Source organism: Lacerta agilis, chromosome 6 (genome assembly GCF_009819535.1).
Source record: "Lacerta agilis isolate rLacAgi1 chromosome 6, rLacAgi1.pri, whole genome shotgun sequence".
Lineage (NCBI taxonomy): Eukaryota > Metazoa > Chordata > Lepidosauria > Squamata > Lacertidae > Lacerta > Lacerta agilis.
Window position 1 is genome coordinate 82,312,551 of NC_046317.1, and position 20,322 is coordinate 82,332,872.

Genomic DNA, 20,322 nt, shown 5'->3' on the forward strand with positions numbered 1-20,322 from the left:
CTGGGTGACCTTGGGCTAGTCACACTTCTCTGAAGTCTCTCAGCCCCACTCACCTCACAGAGTGTTTGTTGTGGGGGAGGAAGGGAACGGAGAATGTTAGCCGCTTTGAGACTCCTTAGGGTAGTGAAAAGCGGGATATCAAATCCAAACTCTTCTCTCTTCTTTTGACTAGAGCACTGGTCTCTGGAACAAGATAGGGTGGGCATGAGACCAAGGACATCCACCTTTACCATAAAGCTTAGGCTAACCTACCTTAAAGGCTTCTTAACATTTTTTGCAAAAGGAAATGCACAGCAAATTGAGGGTAGGGTTAAGAAAATCCTGAAGGCATGGGGAGTGGGTGGATGGGTGTCGCTGCCAGCTTCATGCCCTGACCTTCAGCTTTGCAGAGGCCTCTGAATGGACTAAATGGGCCTCTGACTGGTCCACTGTGGCAGAGCAGTTCTTGCGAGCAACCTCTGCCCCTGAGGTAAGCAGCTTTCCCCGACAATGACGCAAGGCCCTCAACAGATCCTCATCTTGGAGAAAGCGGACAGAAAAATGCTTCCCTCCCTCTTTTGTAACACTAGAACTCATGAACATCCGAGGCAGCTGAATGGTGGAAGGTTCAGGTCAGAAGAAAAGAAAGTGCCTCTTTACGCAGTACATAGTCAAACAGTGGAGTTTGCTCGTCCAGGAGGCGGTGATTTCACGGAGAAGGCTTTTGGTGGAGACTGACCATGCATGTCTATGCTCTGCCCCCAACCACGCTTCTGAATACCAGCTGCTTAAAACCACCAGAGGGGAGAGCGGCTCTTGCACTCATGTTCTGCTCCCTGGTTTCCCACAGGCATCTGACTGGCCACTGTGAGAACAGGATGCTGGACTAAGCAGGCTTTGCCTACTATGCTCTTTTCTTGGGTGTCCACGATGCAAGCAAGAGACCCGCTAGCACACTTCCAAAGCTAAGCAGGGTCTGGCCTGGTTTCAAACTGGATGGGGAACTGCAGGGGACCCCTGCAATTCCTACATTGCAGGGAGGGTTGGACTAGATGACCCATGGGGACCCTCCCAGAAATACCATTCTACGATTCCATGATCCAAAGGTCCCGTGCCAGTTTTGGGCAAACCAGAGCAAACCCAGGAAGCTTGAGGGCAGAGGGCTTTATTATTATTATTATTATTATTATTAATAATATTAATATTACTATTATCCTGCCCATTGGGCTGGGTTTCCCCAGCCACTCTTCCAGCACATATGAAAACATAATAAAACGGCAAACATTTTTTTTTTATTAAAAAAAACTTTTCGATACAGGGCTTCCTTCAGATGTCTTCTCAAAGTTCCCTCCTTGACCCCTGATGGGAGGGCGCTTTCCCCCTCCAACGGCAAACGCTATTCGCGGGTAGCGTGCCCTGGTCCATGGAGGCTCTACGCTGCTCGCGGCGCGGCTGCCGTTCCTTGCCCGGCCGGAGGAGGCGGGCGCGCTGCCTTCTCCGGGGAGGAGCCGGAGCGAGAGCCGAGACTCCGCCGCCGCCGCCTCCTCCTCCTCCTCGTCCTCCGCTGCGGGCAGGAAGATGGCGAACGTGCAGCTGGAGTTCCAGGCCAGCGCCGGCGAGGCGGACCCGCAGAGCCGCCCTTTGCTCGTGCTGGGCCAGCTGCAGAACCTGCACCGCCTGCCATGGGCCCAGCTGCGGGGGAAGCTGCAGCCCAGGGTCACCGAGGAGGTAAATGCGCGCCGGGCTCTCCCGGGGCGGGCTGGGCAGAGAGGAGAGGCTGCTGCTGCTGCATGGAGCCCCCCCCCCCCGACCCTGTTTCAGTCGGGGTCCCCACCCCAAACTGAAGCTCTCCGGATAATTAATGTAAATCTCCTTTTCCTTTTCCTGTCGCCAAGGGCGCCTTGGGAAATGCTTCCTCTCTCTTTCCCCAGGCCTGGGCTGGGCTAGAGGGAGCGCCGCCAGGAGCGGGGGGTGGGCGGGCTGGATTTACTATATTTCTCCTGCCGGTTAGATAGCGCCTTGCTGGAAAGGGGGGGGGGGGGTTGGAGAGGGGTGACGGAACTTGCAATTATTACTATCATTACTTATTAAGAGCCACCTCTCATCCTTTCATTCCCACGTGCTGAAAGCTCCGCCCCAGGTAAAAAAATTTTCTTATCTGTTAAGCTGGTGAGTGCTCTGTCCTCCCCAAATGAGTTGCTCCCATGAGATTCCCACTAAGAGGAGAGAGAGAGAGAGAAATGCTCCCGCCTGGAGGAAGCAAAAATGCACGTGCTCTCATCTCGAACCCGGCTCCCTCCTTGATTTATTTGCAGTTTGCAAGCTAAGTTGATTCTCAGTAGGCAGCTGTACAGCCCTGCCCGTGTTTCATCAAAGTAAGCCTTACTGAGTCCAAGGGGACTTTCTCAGATGGTAGCCTTGTATAGCCCTCTCTTGCTTAGAGGCAAATCCCTTTTTAAGTTCACTTACTCTCAGGTAAGTGTGCCTAGGATCACAGCTTCAAACCCTTTTAAGTTTTTAGTTTTCCCCTTTTCACCTAGAAAACTCTTTGATTTTGAGTTTTGCTTTTAAAAACCAGCTGCGTTGCAAATGCTTGGATTTGGTGCATGGGTGCATATTTATATATTTAGGAAAGTGCCAACCACTTCTTGACTGTTCTAGGTTCACTTAAGGAGGGAGTAAGCATGCAATTCAGATGAGAGGAGTTTAGATCAATGGAAGCTCCTCTACGCAGCACAGGAGAGCAAAAACAGAAGATACAGTATTCCCTTAAAAGAGGGCTTCAGTCAGTGACTAAGGACAAATCCAGACAGCTGTGCTAACTTTTGAGCCATAGCTCAGTTGTAGAGTTACAGGTGGGTAGCCGTGTTGGTCTGCCATAGTCGAAACAAAATAGAAAATTCTTTCCAGTAGCACCTTAGAGACCAACTGAGTTTGTTCTTGGTATGAGCTTTCGTGTGCATGCACACTTATTCAGATAACACTTATTCACACTTATCTGAAGAAGTGTGCATGCACACGAAAGCTCATACCAAGAACAAACTCAGTTGGTCTCTAAGGTGCTACTGGAAAGAACTTTCTATTTTGTTTCAGTTGTAGAGATCTGCTTTGCATGCAGAACGTCCCAGGTTCAATCCCTGCCCCCTCCAGGTATAGCTGGGAAGGCACCCAGTCAGTGCAGATAATACTGGGCAAAATAGAACCCACCTCCCCCCACCCCAAAACCAGAAAGACTTGTGGCCCATTAAAAACCCTGAAAGTCTGGAAACTACTCGAGGAGCGTCTCCTTTAATCCCCTTTAACTTCCATTCTGGCTTTTTGCAACAAGCATGGGCAACAGAAGTTGGAGAGAGGAAGGAGAGACCTTTCCTTTAAAAGAAATGTGCACTATATCAATTCGGCACAGCTGCAATTTAAAGATACCGTACTTTGCAAGCCTTACCGGTAACTATTTGTCTGCGTGGGTCCCGGATTTGTTGATTTATTAACTGTCCGGGAAGTCAAAACACAGGCCTTAAGGTCACTTGACAAGAATTTGAGCAATTAGTTGCGGGGGTTGAGAAGCTGGCTCAAGGCTTCTGTGCGCTTCGAGGTCAACAAAAACCAGACAGATTTATTGGGCATTGGTTTGACTTGGTTATTTAAAGACTCCACGACCCCATTACATGAGATTTTGGTAACTCTATTTCACTTTGCCTTTTGCTCCATTTCGTGCTGCTTTTTCCTCACTGCATATGTGCGAGGCTTGTTACCTGTTTTCTTTGACCTGTTTAGCGATGATGGGAAACAGTAGATGCTTAAATCTCCCCCCCCCAGCTGTTGTTGGGCTTTCTCCCAGTAATCCCAGCCAGCATGGCTAACAGTGAGAGATAATGGGAGACATACAGCAACAACAGCTGGAACAACAGCAGGCTCCCCATTCCTTTATTATGACACAAATGTTTGCGGATTCAGATCTGCTTCCTGCAGCATCAGGAAATTTAAAGCTGTATGGGCAGATGAAGCATCTTAATTTGTCTTGCTTGCCCATTTTTGTACCCTGTGGCTGGTACACCTTTCGGTCACATTCCTTCCTCCCCCCCCCCCCCAGTACACCACATATTGGTGTATCTGGCATACATGGGAAGAGGCTTCGGCCTAGCTCGGTATTATTTACACTGACTTCTGCAGCAGCTCTCCAGGCAGTGTTAGAAACTCAGATATATATATATAAGCTAGGCACCAAATGGCTCCTAAAACCAAAGTTACAGTCGCCAAAACTGTCTAGTTGCTATTTTGGGGCAAAATGGCTCGAAAGTTGTATTTTTCAAGTGATGGACTGACTGTGATTGGTTCTCAGTTAAACATCTGGCTGGTTCAGTTGACTACCTTGAGCTAGGTTAAGAACTTTGAGAACTTAAAGAAGTAAAGTCCCTTGATCCAGGGACAGTCCATATATATATATTGGCCTAGTCCTACCTCTTTTCGTTAATGGTGACACTGACCATTCATAACATAAGAATATTCTTCACAACTGTGAGCAGGGCAGTGGGGTGGGGTTAGTGAAGACAAGCTACAACAATTAACTACAACTTTGTTCACTGCTCCTGCTCAGGCCGCACAGAAGAAGTATTTTGGTACATGAAATTCATTCTGATTGTGCAGATAAAGTAAAACTGATAGAATTCTACAGGACGTGGAATTAGTGTGTGAAAACAGTCAAGATCCAATGTTCCTTAGGCTTGCCCCTCCAGATGGTGGAGATGTCAGGCACCATCCTGGTGCCCAGGCTTCCTCACTTGGCTGCAAATGTTGGATAGCCAGGTGGAAAATGCGCCTGGTGCCAGGCTAATATCGAACACTGATTTCAGGCAGGGCATCTTCCCCATAACTACAGTACTTGGAGATGTCTTAAATTGGGCTTGGAGCCTTCTGCATTCAAAGCAGTTGCTCTAACACAGAGCTAAGGCCCTTCCGCATGTACCAATGAATGGACATAGAGCTCAAATCCCCCTTGTGTCGTTGAGCTCTACACACCTTGATTGGCGCGTGCCTATCACAGAATCATAGCGTTGTAGAGTTGGGACCACGAGGGTCATCTCTGCCAACGCTCTGCGATGCAGGAATCTCTTCCGCAATGTGGGTCCTGAACCCACAACCTTGCATTTAAGAGTCTCATGCTCTACCGACTGAGCTATCCCAGTGTGCCAGATATGCAGAAGGTAGGACCAGGTCACCTGATGTAGAGGTGGAAATGTGCAGGCTATTCCTTGTCACCCAGCAACTCGCCTCAAATATCCTTTGAATGAATTTTGGAGGGGGGAATTCATCTGAACACCACACACCCCCATGGAGTGTAGGTAGCAACTCTTTCGCAGATGGCTGCATTTTATTAGGTACGCCTGCCTTACTTCTATCTCCCTTGTTGTGTAAACGATGGAATTAAAGTCTAACGATGGCTAATACTGAAAAATTGAGCTGCTGAAGGTTGTCTTTCCATTTTGGTGCAAACCAAAGCCATTCCCATTTAAATCCACGGAAGCCTCTTCCTCATCTGGTTTGCTTCCAAAATGTGGACAGTGGAGGGGAGGGAATATCTGCTGATAACCATATCTTGGATCTTTTATCATTCTAGACTCAGCCTTAGACCAAGAAGCCCAACAACAGCCTAGGGCTTCTGCAACACTTTTATAATAATAAAAAATGGATTGTTTTTTCAGACCAGTTTAAGATATTGGAATGAAAATGGTTTTGGCACAAACCAGGGCCATTTAATGATTGAATTTGGTACCTTACCTTGTGCAGTTTGCTCCTTTGGAAGAGTGGGTGACGGAGATGAAAGATTGTTGCTGCTGATTAATGCATCTGTTGTCCTGTCCCTAATAATGAGAGATTATGAGCTGAAATCCACAGTTGGGCAATACCTTTCTCAGGATCAGCCAAATTGCCACAAAATACTGAGTCAGTTTTCAAGTTATCCAGAACTCTTCACTGGCCAGGATGTTAAACAAAGCAGCAGATGGGGTGGCAAGGGGAGGGGTGTTCTTTTTTAAGTACAGAAATTAGGTGGGATGTTGTTGCCATGAAGTCTGCCTTGGACTCTGTCCCAAAATGGAAATTACAATCCAAATCGTGATAGAAGAAACAAGAAACCTATGAAGATTTGAGCCAGCCTGCCCATTTGGAGAAACGCACATTTTACTTGTCTCCACACTGCAGCAACTACCCCAAAGCAATTGCAATTCACTCATAACTGAAGATCTGTTTCGAGGAGACTAGCAAAGGTTGCCGGGCAGTTACAATAAAACAATCCTATGGAAGGTGCTTTCAGATGGGAGCTTGATACTGTATTATAAATGGGTCGTTGTCAACACGTTGTTGGTTTGGAGTTATTATTGTTTTTGGATATTTTCCTGGAGAGGGTAAACCCAGATTAAAAAGGGAATATGTAGACTGATGTTTTGTTGCCAATGGCATAGTGTGGGCACCGTGAAAAATATGCATGGGGGGGCACTCATTCCACAATAAACACCAGTCTGGAAGCACCCTGAGTGATAATTTTTGGCCCATCTAGGCTAGTAGATGTACACCACCATTACCTACGATCGCCCCAGGGTTCCTATGGCAGGTCTGCCCCAGCCATGTTTAACAGAGCTTCTTTAACAGGGTTCATCCATCCTAGGCCCTTACGAATATTATTTGTTTTGTCATTTTGAAAGAAGCGTGGCGAAAATTTGAAATTCCTTGAGCTCTCCTTCCCTCTTTGATGTATTGGTGTAGATGTTCTTAAGCCAATGTCAGCTCACAGGTAACACTAAGCCAGACCATGGTTTAGTGCAAATGTGTGAGTGTGCAGACTTCTGCAGAGGAGGTTGCAGCCACTTTGCACCTCCTCCCGTCCTGTTGCCGTTGTGTGCTAAGCAACAGTTTGGACGACACACTAAACCAGGGGTCGCCGGCAAAGATTTTGTGGCTTGGGCCAATTCATGGTCCCACAGACGCCGTGGTGGGCTGGAGTGTGTGCACGCACATACACGCACGTGCAAACACTATTTCCGGCATGGATGAGGCATGCGCAGCTTCCCATTGGCTGCAGGAGGATCTGCAGCCAATGGGAAGCCGGTCAGCGTCGCGGAAGGCGGTCCCCGCTGTGCTCCGCACGGGAGCCGACCAAGCAGGCAGTGGGAGTCCCCGAGCAGGCAGCAGGGGTGCATGGGCCAGTTATACGACCCCCATGGGCCGCTTGTGGCCCATGGGCCTTAAGTTGCCAACCCCTGCACTAAACCAAACCATGGCTTAGCTCACTGCAGTGCAGCAGGAAGAACGAGAAGTAAAACGGTCAGTTTCTCCAGGAGAAAACAGGTTTGCGCTAAGCCATGGTTTGGCTTAGCATTGGATGTGAACCATGCGGTCTGGGGGTTTTTGCATCTTGCTGCTGCATATCCCTCACCACCATGGTAAGTCGTTTGCCAGGCTAAAGGGCTACAGCTGAAAAAACTATGAACGGGTGATGCATCTTCTGGAGAAGGGTCTCTAATCTTTCCCATTGTTTCCTTTTTCTCAGTTATGGCAAGCTGCGTTAAGCACCCTGAACCCAAACCCGACGGACAGCTGCCCTCTCTACCTGAACTATGCTACTATAGCCGCTTTACCTTCCCGGGTCAGCAGACACAACAGCCCGTCGGCCGCCCAGTTCCTCACGCGCCTCGTTCGGAACTGTCTCCCGGGAGGGACCAACAGATGCATCCTTGTAAGTGAAAGTGAGCAGCTGGAGGGAAATGGCTTGAAAATATCTGCAAGCGCTTGAAATGCAAAGGGGCTGGTTTACCGTATTTTTTGCTCCATAGGACGCACCAGACCAAAGGGCGCACCTCGTTTTTAGAGGAGGAAACAAGAAAAAAAAATTCCTGGTTTTCCTCCTCTAAAAGCTCTGGATTTTTTTGAGGATCAGCTAAAAGTTTTGCAGCTTTATTTGCAAAGGGAAAAGCCCTGGTTTTTTGAGGATCAGCTAAAAGTTTTGCAGCTTTTTTTGCAAAGGGAAAAGCCCTGGTTTTTTTGAGGATCAGCTAAAAGTTTTGCAGCTTTTTGCAAAGGGAAAAGCCCTGGTTTCTTCAGGATCAGCTAAAAGTTTCATTCACTCCATAAGACGCACAGATATTTCCCCTTACTTTTTAGGAGGGAAAAAGTGTGTCTTATGGAGCGAAAAATACAGTAAATGTCACGTTCGCTCCTGGAAGAACCTCAAAACACCTTGTTCTGCACTTGCAGATTTGTGATTCATTTCTTGTGGAGGCAGTTGTTGTCTTTGGGTATACATTGGTCTTAAATGATGGTTCTCAGTTTTTCATACAGGCAACTCCTAATTTACGCAGCGGTTACATTCCAATGCACCATGCGTTTAAGTGAAATCGCATATATTGGAAACACTATTGGAAAACCCTGCAAACACCCCCATCCCGCCCCTTCTCGTGAGGTTTCTGTGACATTTTGGGGTCATTTCCAGGTTCGGTGCAATGTGTGCATGTGCGGTTGTGAACATAGTGGACGTGCCTAAAATGGTTGCTATCTGTATTTATAAATTTATTGTACTTTTTTTTTGTAAATCTCTTTGAGGGTTTTTTTTTTTTTTTTAATCAAGCGGTGTGTAAGTTCTATGAAATAAAAATAAAGCAAACCAATCAATCAAATTATTGCCAACTTCTGAGTTTCGAGTCTCCCACCTGTGTTTAATTTAGCATCTCTGTACAGGACATTTTTCGTGTTCTTAGGCCACAGTCCTATATTCTAGGGAGGGGAAACCTTTAGCCTTTTAGGTGTCATTGGACTCCCCACTCCCATCAGCCTCAGCGAAGGCAATGGTCAGGGGATTGTAGCTTCACAACACCTGGAATTTCACAGGTTCCCATGGTATGTCACACCCACTTAATTGAAAGCAAACCTAGCATAACTCAATATGGCTTCCATCTGAGGAGACATTTGGAGACCTCTGCTGTTAGGAGGCTTGGCACCAGAATATCTGGGAAGCTGCCCCCCCCTCAGAAGTGTGAGCCCCCAGCCCCTTCTCGGGTTTCTGGCACGCGTTTGATTTTCTGTTTCCCTTTCAGATGGTCTGCGAGCGCTCGGAGGTCTTTGCCTCAGCCTGTGCTATAGCAAGAGCTTTCCCGCTCTTCACACAGCGATCCAGTGCCTCTAGACGCACAGAGAAGAAAAGCGTGGTAGTGGAATTTTTCCTGGTTGGGCAGAACAATGGCCCTGTGGAGGTGGAGACGCTTAAAGTAAGCTGCCAGTTTGTTGCAACAGAAGAAGTTTGGTACTTTTACCGGTTTTTAAAAAAATTAAAATTAAAAAAATATTTATTTGGTTTTTTCGGTTTACAGTTTTATAATCACATATCCAGCATGCAACATAAAGACAAGATTCCATAGAATCTCCTGGACTTCCCTCCTCCCCTTTGTGGGTCCTATTGTTAATCATTTCCTCCTGCATCTTTTATAATAATCCAAATCTTTTGCATCTCCATTATATCCAAAATTCACCATTAAACTTACAAGTGTTGTTCCAATCCTACTAACAGTTTTTACGGTTTACAGTGGTTTTTAAGTTAAATTATACTTTTAGACACAAAAATAATATGGCGATGCGAGTGCCCCATACTTTGGGTTAATGTTAGAGGCCTTCCCCCCCCCCCTAGTTTCACGGTTGGTTTTACTTTAGCTGGTTTTCATAGAACACAACAGACAATTTGCAAACATGAAAGTGCGTTAAAACTGAAATGTTGGCGGAATTTTATGGACTTCAAAAGACAGACAGACGGAAGGAAGGAAAGAGAGAGAGAGAGAGGAAGAAAGAAAGAGCTACGAGCTCCTAGGCTTACGTGCAGTAATACAGTGATAAAAATGAATAGGAATTTGTGAAGCTACCTTCTGTGTAGAAGTGAGTGATTAGACTTGCTAAGCTCAAACCCTCATAAGTAGTCTCTGGGCTACACTACAGACTTCCATGATGCTTGAATTTTCATGACACCCGGAAAGTCTCTGAGCAATACAGACGCAGAAGAAAAGCCAAATGACATGCTCCCCTTTTCTTTCTTGTATGAATTCTAGTGTCTGGAAAGTGCTGCGGAAGGTGTAAGGCTGGCAGCTCGGATCGTAGACACCCCATGCAATGAAATGAACACCGACAGCTTCCTGGAGGTTGGTGATAACCTTTAAACAGCTTGAACAGTCCGTTGAATTTGGGGAGCTTATGTCCAGGATTTCACTGCAGTGAAACTATTTTGTCCAGGATGCTCTGGGAGGTGGCTGACTTGTCGCTTGGCATTGGATGACGAATGGTTTGCCATTTTGAACCAGGTGGCTTTAATGAGGCCCATAAATCAGTAGCACTAAATGATCGGGAAATCTAGGTTCTGCTTGTAGGCTTGGGTGGATGACATCCAGGAAAGAGTATGCAAGGGTTACAGCCCCCCCCCTCCGAAATTGGTCCCACACAGGCCCTCTTTCAAAGGGTCTCTTCAGACAGATTTCACATAGAAGAAGAAGAGGAAGAAGAGTTTGGATTTGATAACCCGCTTTATCACTACCCGAAGGAGTCTCAAAGCGGCTAACATTCTCCTTTCCCTTCCTCCCCCACAACAAACACTCTGTGAGGTGAGTGGGGCTGAGAGACTTCAAAGAAGTGTGACTAGCCCAAGGTCACCCAGCAGCTGCATGTGGAGGAGCGGAGACGCGAACCCGGTTCCCCAGATTACAAGTCTACCGCTCTTAACCACTACACCACACTGGCTCTCATAGAAACAACAAAGGGCCTTACCTCATTCCTGACTACCTGAGGACGGCGACGTTCAAAATGTCCAGGAACGCTTTTTAGTGCTGTGCTGATATAACCCATCAATGTTTGCAAGTTTTGGTGGGGATTGAAAGACACTTTGTAAAGACTGGATTAATTTTCACAGGGCAGGTGAATTTTGCCTCACTCGCACACCTGCCATAAAATCCCTGGTGCTTCCCCCCCACAAGCCTTAGAGCTGGTGAAGGGGACAATTCTTACCAGCAATTTTACAAGCAAATCAACAGCAGCTTGGAAGGTTTTGAAGGCTAGAAAGATTCTTTTTGAAAAAAGGTCTCCATTTGGCAGCTAAAAGACATGAAAGTTTGTGCTAGGTAAAGCACAGCATGGACAAGGTTTTTTATAAATTTGGACCCACCACCAATAAGGCCCTTTCCCCAGTCACTGGTCCCCTTGCCTCAGAAGGTGAGGAAACTGGGAGGAGAGCCACTGACAATGGCTTTGGTGTCCTGGCAGGGGGTTGCAGGAAAAAAAGTGGGCCAGGCAAGTGGTTGTTCCATCCTGGTCTCTTGGATTTGGGCCTTGGATTCTGACTTTTGAGTTTAAGAAGCACAGTGTTTAAACGGCCTCGGTCCTGTATACCTGAAGGAGCGTCTCCACCGCCATCAATCAGCCCGGACACTGAGATCCAGCGCCGAGGGCCTTCTGTCGGTTCCCTCACTGCAAGAAGCAAAACTACAGGGAACCAGGCAGAGGGCCTTCTCGGTAGTGGCGCCCGCCCTGTGGAATGCCCTCCCATCAGAAGCCAAGGGAATAAACAACTACCTGACATTCAGAAAATACCTGAAGGCAGCCCTGTTTAGGGAAGTTTTTAAACTGTGATATTTGAAATGTATTTTAATGTTTGGTGGAAGCCGCCCAGAGTGGCTGGGGAGACCCAGCCAGATGGGTGGGGTACAAATAAATTATTATTATTATTATTATTATTATTATTATTATTATTATTATTATTAAGGTGTTGTGATGTGACTCTGGTGTCTTCCTTACTTGAAGGAAATCAGAAAAGTCGGAAAGGACCTGGGGATTGTCCCAACCATTATTCGAAACGCAGAGCTGAAGGAGAAAGGATTTGGAGGTCAGTCAAACCGAAGCGATTTCCTCCTCCCTACTCCCCCCATATGGTAAAATCTTGTATGTGGTTAAGACATTACCCATGGGTAATTCAGATAATTTCCCCAGCTCTCCTCTGTCTCTACCTCTGCCCCCAGGTATTTATGGCGTTGGCAAAGCAGCCATGCACCCACCAGCTCTAGCCGTGCTGAGCCACACCCCAGAAGGTGCCACACAAACCATCGCCTGGGTTGGGAAGGGCATTGTTTACGACACTGGAGGACTCAGCATCAAAGGAAAGGTGAGTCTGATGGTGGGGAGACACAGCTGCGACTGCACACGCTTATTCACACACATCAAAATTCAGTGTGAAGCCCCGCTCGTGTGTTTGGTATGTGTGAAGGTGCCTGCCTAGCCACAAGCCCACGCATGTGTGATCTCCATCAATCCAAAGGGGGGGGGCTGCACACTTGCAGAGTCCCTCTACCTGTGCATTCATCCATGTGCAGGTAGGGCTCCTTCAGACTGATGCTGCAGGCCACAATGGCTATGTTCTCCCTCCTGTGTCCGAGGCCCTATCCAGGGGTCAGCAGACTTTTTCAGCAGGGGGCCGGTCCACTGTCCCTCAGACCTTGTAGGGGGCAGGACTATATTTTTTGGGGGGGAATGAACAAATTCCTATGCCCCACAAATAACCCAGGGTTGCATTTTAAATAAAAGCACACATTCTACTCATGTAAAAACACCAGGCAGGCCCCACAAATAACCCAGAGATGCATTTTAAATAAAAAGGCACATTCTATTCATGTAAAAACACACTGATTCCTGGACCTTCTGTGGGCCATTTTTAGAAGGCGATTGGATCCGGCCCCCAGGCCTTAGTTTGCCTACCCATACGCCTCTGCATACTGGTTGCTGAGAATCACAAGCTGGGAGAGTTGCCTTTGCACTTGGGTTCTGCTTGTGCGCTTCCCGTTTGGGGCGCCTACTTGGCCACAGTGAGAACAGTGTTGGACTGGATGGGCCTTTGGCAACTGCATTTTTTATCTTGTGCACCACTTCGATAGCCTCAGGCTGTGCAGCCGTTTATGAATTTGCAAAATAACCAATAAAGGTTGGGCTGGCCTAGTGCATTCTTTGAAGCCCTTTCACTAGTTGGGTACCCCTTGTTCCTGAATGGCTGAGTGGAGCTTAATGGTGAGGCAGTGTTTGTTATCTATATAATGCTATCAGGGTACATAATTACTGCTACACAGTAGAGTAAGCCAAGAAGAAGCAGGTCTCTGCCCCACAGAGCTTACAGTCATTCTAAATTTAGATGGGGAAGGAGAGGCAGGAGTAAGCAAAGGATTGAATACAGCTTTATGGCATAAATTCACTTGGAGGGTGTGTGTGTGTTTAAAGACTTAACAGATAAAGCCTGCAATCCAGTCAGTATACTGCAGTGTTGTGCTGTAGATCACCTCAGCATCGCTCTTTCAGCACCAAAGCTTTCTTCATAAATGAATTCCTTTGTGTTTACATTTGTCTAGACAACAATGCCTGGGATGAAGCGAGATTGTGGTGGAGCTGCTGCTATTTTGGGCGCCTTCAAAGCCACTGTAAAACAAGTGAGTGAAATTGAGCAGTTTTTTATCAAAGGCTGTAATTCCTGTTTTAGCCATGCAGCGATAGCCAAGCAGTAGAGCCTTGCTGGTTCAGTGGCCTACCAGTGATGTAACATCACGGCCGTTTCTTATTTCGGAGGATTCAAGAATGTGATGCCCGCTAGAATGGGAGAGTATTCCTTGACGTTCGTCCAGCACACAAACTCCCCTCAGGACCAGAGTTCTCATTGCTGTAATCCTTGCTAAATTGTTCTTGGCCTCAAGGTCACTGCTCAACCTGATTCCTCAGCTGACCTTTCGCCATTGCATTTAGTTCAGTGTTTTCTGCACCAGGGATGGGGAAATTGGTTTTTAAATTCACCTTTAAAACCCTAAACTGCCTCGGCCCTGAAGGAGCATCTCCACCCCCATTGCTCAGCCCGGACCCTGAGATCCAGCTCCAAGGGTCTTCTGGCAGTTCCCCCACTGCGAGAAGTCAGGTTACGAGGAACCAGGCAGAGGCCCTTCTCCATAATCATGCCAGCCCTCCCACCAGATGTTAAGGAAATAAACAACTATCTGACTTTTAGAAGTTTCCCCTTATTCCCCATGAACGGTGGCTCGCCCTTCCGTTATGGCTCTACAGGTTGGTGGTGGGGTGTTGCTCCCTTCTCCAGGTTTGGCATTGCTAGATTCCTCACCCCGACTCAGAAACAAATACCAGGCATGCCTAAAGCCAGACTAGGCCCCTGTACAAAATGCATTCTATTGTGGGCTTTGCACAGTTATATGCATGGAAGGTGGGAGGGGAGACAGTAAAAACGCCAAGCCTTGGAATACTGTGACAAACCGATGGGTGTCCTTTAAAAACGGAAAAGGCCAAATAAATTCCACTCTCGCTATTGTGCTATGAATCTTGCTGGCAGACTTCTCCCTCTACCCGGTGATAGTATCCATGGTTCTGAAAGCATCTCACTGCAGTCATTTAACTGGGGTAGCCGGGCAGCCAAGAAATCTAGTGGGAGGCACTCAAATGCTAAATTAACATTTCCCAAGGCCGCTGCTTTAAAAGGCATTTTTCTTGCGTGGAGCTGTATCAGAGACTTGGTTCGCAATAAATATAAATAAAAATGTTACAGGTAGGTAGCTATGTTTGTCTGCCATAGTCAAAACAAAATAAAATAAAAAAATCCTTCCAGTAGCACCTTAGAGACCAACTAAGTTTGTTCTTGGTATGAGCTTTTGTGTGCATGCACACTTCTTCAGATACACTGAAACGGAAGTCACCAGATCCTTAAATAAAAATGTGTGGCATGGTTTCTCTCCTGTTAGCTTTCATTTGTGTTGCGGGTTAGGTTCTCTCTTCATTTCACAGCTCTTCTTTCCTCCTTACTGCAATAGGGCTTTAAAGACAATCTTCATGCTGTTTTTTGCTTGGCTGAGAATTCTGTCGGACCAAACGCAACAAGGCCGGATGATATCCATGTTCTTTACTCTGGAAAGTAAGATTGATTTATTCCCTCCGCTCTTACCCTACCTGGCTGCTGGCTAGTGTTTGCCTTGGGAATTCTCCACCTGCTCCTAACTTTAACAGCTGGGGCAGCACACCTGGTCCTCGGAGGATTTCATTGGCTCAGGGAGATTGCTAAGCATGAACAGGGATAGGTGTATGGGCCACAATTGCTGACGGTGCAGAAAAAGCACAGGTTGCAATACTGGGACACATGAATCAGCTTCTCGGAATCTCCGCTTTCATTTGTGGGAAGGTTTCTAGTCCCTATGATTGGGACTGATCTGCGAGTTCATTTGGGCCATAGATGAGAATGAGGAAGTGTGGCAGAACGCATTTCCATCAGTATGCAGTCATACCTTGGATCGCGAACGAACAAATTGGCTCCCGAACGATCGAAACCTGGAAGTGAGTGTTCCAGTTTTTGAACGTTCTTTTGGAAGTCGAACATCCGACAGGGCTTCCGCAGCTTCTGATTGGCTGCTGGAGTTTCCTGCAGCCAATTGGAAACCGCACTTTGGTTTTGGAATGTTTTGGAATTCGAATGGACTTCTGGAATGGATTCAGTTTGACTCCCAAGGTATGACTGTATTTTAATTGGTAAACTTGAATTAATGTTTTTCTTGTGTATTTGTTGTAACATTTGTTAATGTTGTTTTAGCTTGCTTTTTTAGCTTTTCTACTTTAAGGCACTACATTAAATGAATAGATAACCCTTAAACAATGCCACATTATTATTATTATTAAAAATTATCCTACTCTATCTCTAGAACTGTGGAAATCAACAACACTGATGCCGAGGGCAGGCTGGTGCTCGCTGATGGAGTTGCCTACGCTTGCAAAGACCTTTGTGCCGACATTATTTTGGATATGGCTACTCTCACTGGCGCTCAGGTACTTTGAGTGAAAGCAAAACAGGCTTTCTCTGCTATAGCTCTCCGCTTTGGAACAATTCTCCCCAGGGAGGCATGTCGGGTGCCTTCTTACCAGAGTCTGGCAAGTTTCAGAGTGACCTCAGAGTTCCCTGGAGAAAGAGTTTGAAAACCACTGCTTTAGACGGCACTTGGAGACAGTGGCATGTCTTCACAGCCCTCTCAGGTGCAGAGCCTTCAGGAAAACTGCTGCAGGTGCATGTGGAGGAAAGTCTCTGCAGCGTGCATGCCTTTCTGTTGTCTCCTTCCGCTTCCCCATCTTCTTGGCTTGGGATAACTCAGCCGTCCTCCTTGTTGGCCGAGGAGCAGAGGCAGGGGAGGAAGGGAAGGTGGTTGAGTAAATATGGAATGCTACAAGCATGATAAGAGTGCTGTCTGGGGAAGGCTGGTCCATCAGGGCAAATGTAGCACTACCCCACCAACATCTCCCAGCCCTTACCAAGGGTCCCCATCTTCCCACAGCTGCCTAAGTCTCCTCCTCCCTTGAGTACTTCCCAAGCAACCTGAGACTCCACCGGCCGGCCTTTGCACCTCCCTCTTCATACCTCTTCTGGTACTGGGAGACCAGAGCAGAGGGGAGCTTGTTGCAGCAGGATGCGGAGACAGCTTGGTTTTTTCACCAGCCTGACTCGTCTCTGCCTCTTGGCCTCATCTTCTGTTTTCCACCTCTACTTCTGATTCTGAACTTCTCTCTGCCACAGACTTTCTCTGATCAGTAAACCCTGCTCCCTCTGCTTCCTCTTCCCAGTCTTCTCCCTCTAACCACTCGTCGTCTTCTCACAACCTTGCAGATACTTCCTGGCATTCTTCCAGCCAGCCCATGGCATCGGGAGATTGCATCGCAGAAGCAATCCATGAGTCTCATCTACTGTGTAGCACTTCAGAATACAGGCAGAGATGGCCTGCCTCTTCTCGGGTTTCACGTTTTCCTTCTTGTCACCTTTCAGGGAATTGCCACAGGGAAATACCACGCTGCTGTCCTCACCAACAACGAAGAGTGGGAAAGAGCCTGTGTCAAGGCGGGCAGAAACTGTGGAGATCTGGTTCACCCTCTTGTCTATTGCCCTGAGCTCCATTTTAGTGAATTTACCTCTGCTGTAGCTGACATGAAGAACTCTGTGGCGGTAGGTTTATCAGATTTTTAAAGTTAGTATTTTATGCCTATGCTGAGTACAATGCCCGTGAGGCACTTTCTGCACTGTTTAGGGAAGTTTTTAATGTTTGAAGTTTTATTCTGTTTTTAGTGTTCTGTTGGTAGTGGCCCAAGTGGCTGGGGAAACCCAGCCAGATGGGCAGGGTATAAATAATTCAATTATTATTATTATTATTATTATTATTATTATTATTATTATTATTATTATTATTATCATCATCATCAGATCAAAAGTGCTGCTGTGTAGAACTGCTTTGCTTCTGCCCACCTTCTCTAGAAATGCAATTGAGCATCATTATTTGTAGACTGAGACTTCTGAAAATTCTTCTTACTAAAGCCAGCCTCTTTTCTGCTGTTTTCTCCAGGACCGAGATAACTCCCCAAGCTCTTGTGCTGGACTCTTCATTGCTTCACACATTGGGTTTGACTGGCCTGGTGTCTGGGTCCACATAGACATTGCTGCCCCTGTCCATGCGGTGAGTTGCATTTGATCAATTCCATTCTCTCGGGTCAAAGGCCGGTATATCCTCACCGCAGCCACGCGAAATTAGATGGAGCCAACATTGCCAGCGATTCAGAAATGTTTTAAATAAGTAAAATGAAAGTTTTGAGTCTTTGTGGAGTGGGAACTTGCCTTCTGCAGTGTAGTAATAAGCCAGTTCTCTGTTTATGCGCAAGCAAAAAAAATATAGAAATAAATAAAAAGCAACAATTCAATGTTTTGAGAATCTTAGATCTTTTTCAAAGCAAAGGGCTAGCCTTTATAGAGGAGGTTGAAAATGGGTAGATACTGCCTGGTGAAACCTCAGAAGTCAAAGGAAAGGTTTGAAAGTCAAGTCTTGCAAATATTTTGTCAGAGGTCCCACTGAGTTCAATGGGACTTAACTTCCATAAGTGCAATACGCCAAATCACAGCATTAGTACAAATTCTAGAGAGGCCACTGGACACCCGGGAGATCCTTGCCCTTTTCTGGGAGCAGCAAAGTCAACGAAGCAAAAGCAGCAGATATACGTGCAGGTTTTGTGTGATTTAAACAGGTTGTGGAATTCAGGCAATGTAACTACAGAGCAGTATCCAGCAAAGTACTTCCACCACCGTGAAGTGTTGTTGCAAAACAGAAAGTCCCCTTCTTCTCCTTTCACTGCACACCTCCTTCCCCATATCTGCTCTGGAGGTTTGTGGGGGGGGGTGGACCTAGAACAGTTTTCGGGGGTACGTGGGGAGAGGAGAGGGAAGGGAAGTTCCGTTGTGCACCCAGAAGTCCTTGCGCTTTGCAGCACTTTGTTGGATACCTGCCCACGGTGCGTTGGATTTTTCCCCTCTTCATTTCTTAGCTTTATGTAAATAGCAGAATATACTAGTAAAAGCATTGGCAATAGATGCATTATAAAGCAACTTGTTTGATAGGGGATCCCTGTACATACATTGTTGTTGTGGTTTTGGTGCCCATCTGACTGGGTTGCCCCAGCCACTCTGGGCAACTTCTAGCAAATTATAAATACACAATATGTCTTATTGATTTCAGTGGGTCTTATTCCCAGTTAATTAGGTATAGGATTATAGCCTTAGGATGCTGTAGAGTGACTTAATTTGTGTGCCTCTTTCCGTTCAGCTTTTTATTATTATCATTTCGCCTAAACAACGCACAAGCCCTCATAGGGAGCATTCCAAGCATTTGCTTTCAGTGTTTCTCCCGCATCCAGTGCTGTGACTCATCTCTCTCTGCTTTTGCTCCTAGGGTGAACGAGCCACAGGCTACGGCGTCGCTTTGTTGCTCTCCCTGTTTGGCCGTGCCTCCGAAGACCCTCTCCTGAACATGGTTTCTCCGCTGGGCTACAATGGGGACTCCCCGTTGGAAGATATGGAGAGAGATTCCAAGAGGCGCCGCTTGGTTTAATGCCCGCTCTCCTACCCCTTTGGAGAGAGGGCACGCCGGAATTACCTCACTTTGCACTGAAGGGTTTCCCAAACCACGAAAGCACCCACATGTCGGAAATGACCGAGAAAACAAAAACAAGTTGCTCACATTTGATTCTCCCATCTCACTCTGGCAAAAGGCTGTATTCTGTTGGGTTGGGTGTTTTTTGTTTTGTTTTTAAATGCGCTTGGCGTTTTTCCTACCAAACCTGGTGACTTTGCTGCTTCCAGTCTTTATGGAGAAGGGGCCAGGGATGTCTATTCCCCCCACGTCCCTTTCAAAAAGTATCTGGGCCTATTACTGCAACAGCTTCACCTCTTGATGCCAATAGAGCCTTCCGAGTTAGTTCTGCAGGTTTTACTTCTCAACCCCTCTGCTTTACAGAATTCAATAGAGTCGTGGGGTTTGGAGGAATATAGGGGTTGCCACCTTGGAAGTCAAACACCAGGTGCATCCCTTTAAATCTCCTGACGCTGCAGGGGATGAGGCAGCTGCTGTGCCTCCTGCTCTGTTTCTCGGGTTTGTTTTTCACCTGCCGGGAGACATACCTGAAATCCTGCTTGCCCCCAGCAGGGCAGGAATGAGGACAGGATTGCTGCGCCTGAAGGAACTGCAGCTGCCTTGTCTTGAGCAACAGCATAACAGGCTCCACTTAGTCTGCAGGGTTGCAACCACTCAGATGAAGCCACTTTGAGGCTCTGCATTATTCACTTAGCAGCATTTCGGCATAAGGGAGGCCTTGTTTTCTAAGGGGGCTTTTAAATAATAATAATCCTAAGCTACCATTCATGCATGCTACATCTTTCGCTGATCGTTACAGATACGACCCTACGAGTGGGCCGGTGCATTTCTCCATGACTGTTCTTAACGCCCTTCTGCTGACAAAACTGCATCGACGTTTAGAATAAAAGTGTTAATGGGAGGCAACCTAGAATAAAACGCTTCCTACTCTCATCTCAACACGAGTGTCGGCTTATTGACTCGAGGTATCTGCGCCGTTTCTTTGTGCAAATGCCTGTAGGTGACACAGAGAGTGCAAGAAGTACGCGCAGGGCAAAACTGGCTGTGAGTCATGGCAGCTGTGTGGAATTGGGCAATAGCGCTCTCATGGCCAGGTGTTGAGGGCAGTCCATGGGAAACGGCTCTCTCTCTCTCAAGCTACCGTGGGGCATCTTGCTGGGCACAGGACTAGGCAAGAACCATGGCTCTATGCAGCATGGGTGGTTCATACATTCTTCATTTTCAGGGCCTGCACAGCCTATCCCATTCACGATACCTTGCCACAGCCAACTTGTCACACATGCACACAACCGTCTGGTCATCTCAGAGGAAGAGGAATGCCCAGCAAGCAACACTTTTATTTTAT

General features: G+C 47.0%; 1 protein-coding gene across 1 annotated transcript; it reads left to right on the top strand.

The window, feature by feature from the left end:
* Positions 1 to 1,517: 1,517 nt before the first annotated feature.
* On the top strand, positions 1,518 to 19,916 carry NPEPL1 (aminopeptidase like 1). The gene is made up of 12 exons (XM_033153630.1): positions 1,518 to 1,707; positions 7,523 to 7,708; positions 9,063 to 9,233; positions 10,062 to 10,151; positions 11,800 to 11,881; positions 12,015 to 12,157; positions 13,389 to 13,466; positions 14,844 to 14,944; positions 15,723 to 15,846; positions 16,832 to 17,008; positions 17,403 to 17,513; positions 18,777 to 19,916. Exons 1-12 carry the CDS (start codon positions 1,558 to 1,560, stop codon positions 18,933 to 18,935), a joined length of 1,572 nt encoding a protein of 523 aa, XP_033009521.1. The 5' UTR covers positions 1,518 to 1,557; the 3' UTR covers positions 18,936 to 19,916.
* The last annotated feature ends 406 nt before the right edge of the window (positions 19,917 to 20,322 follow it).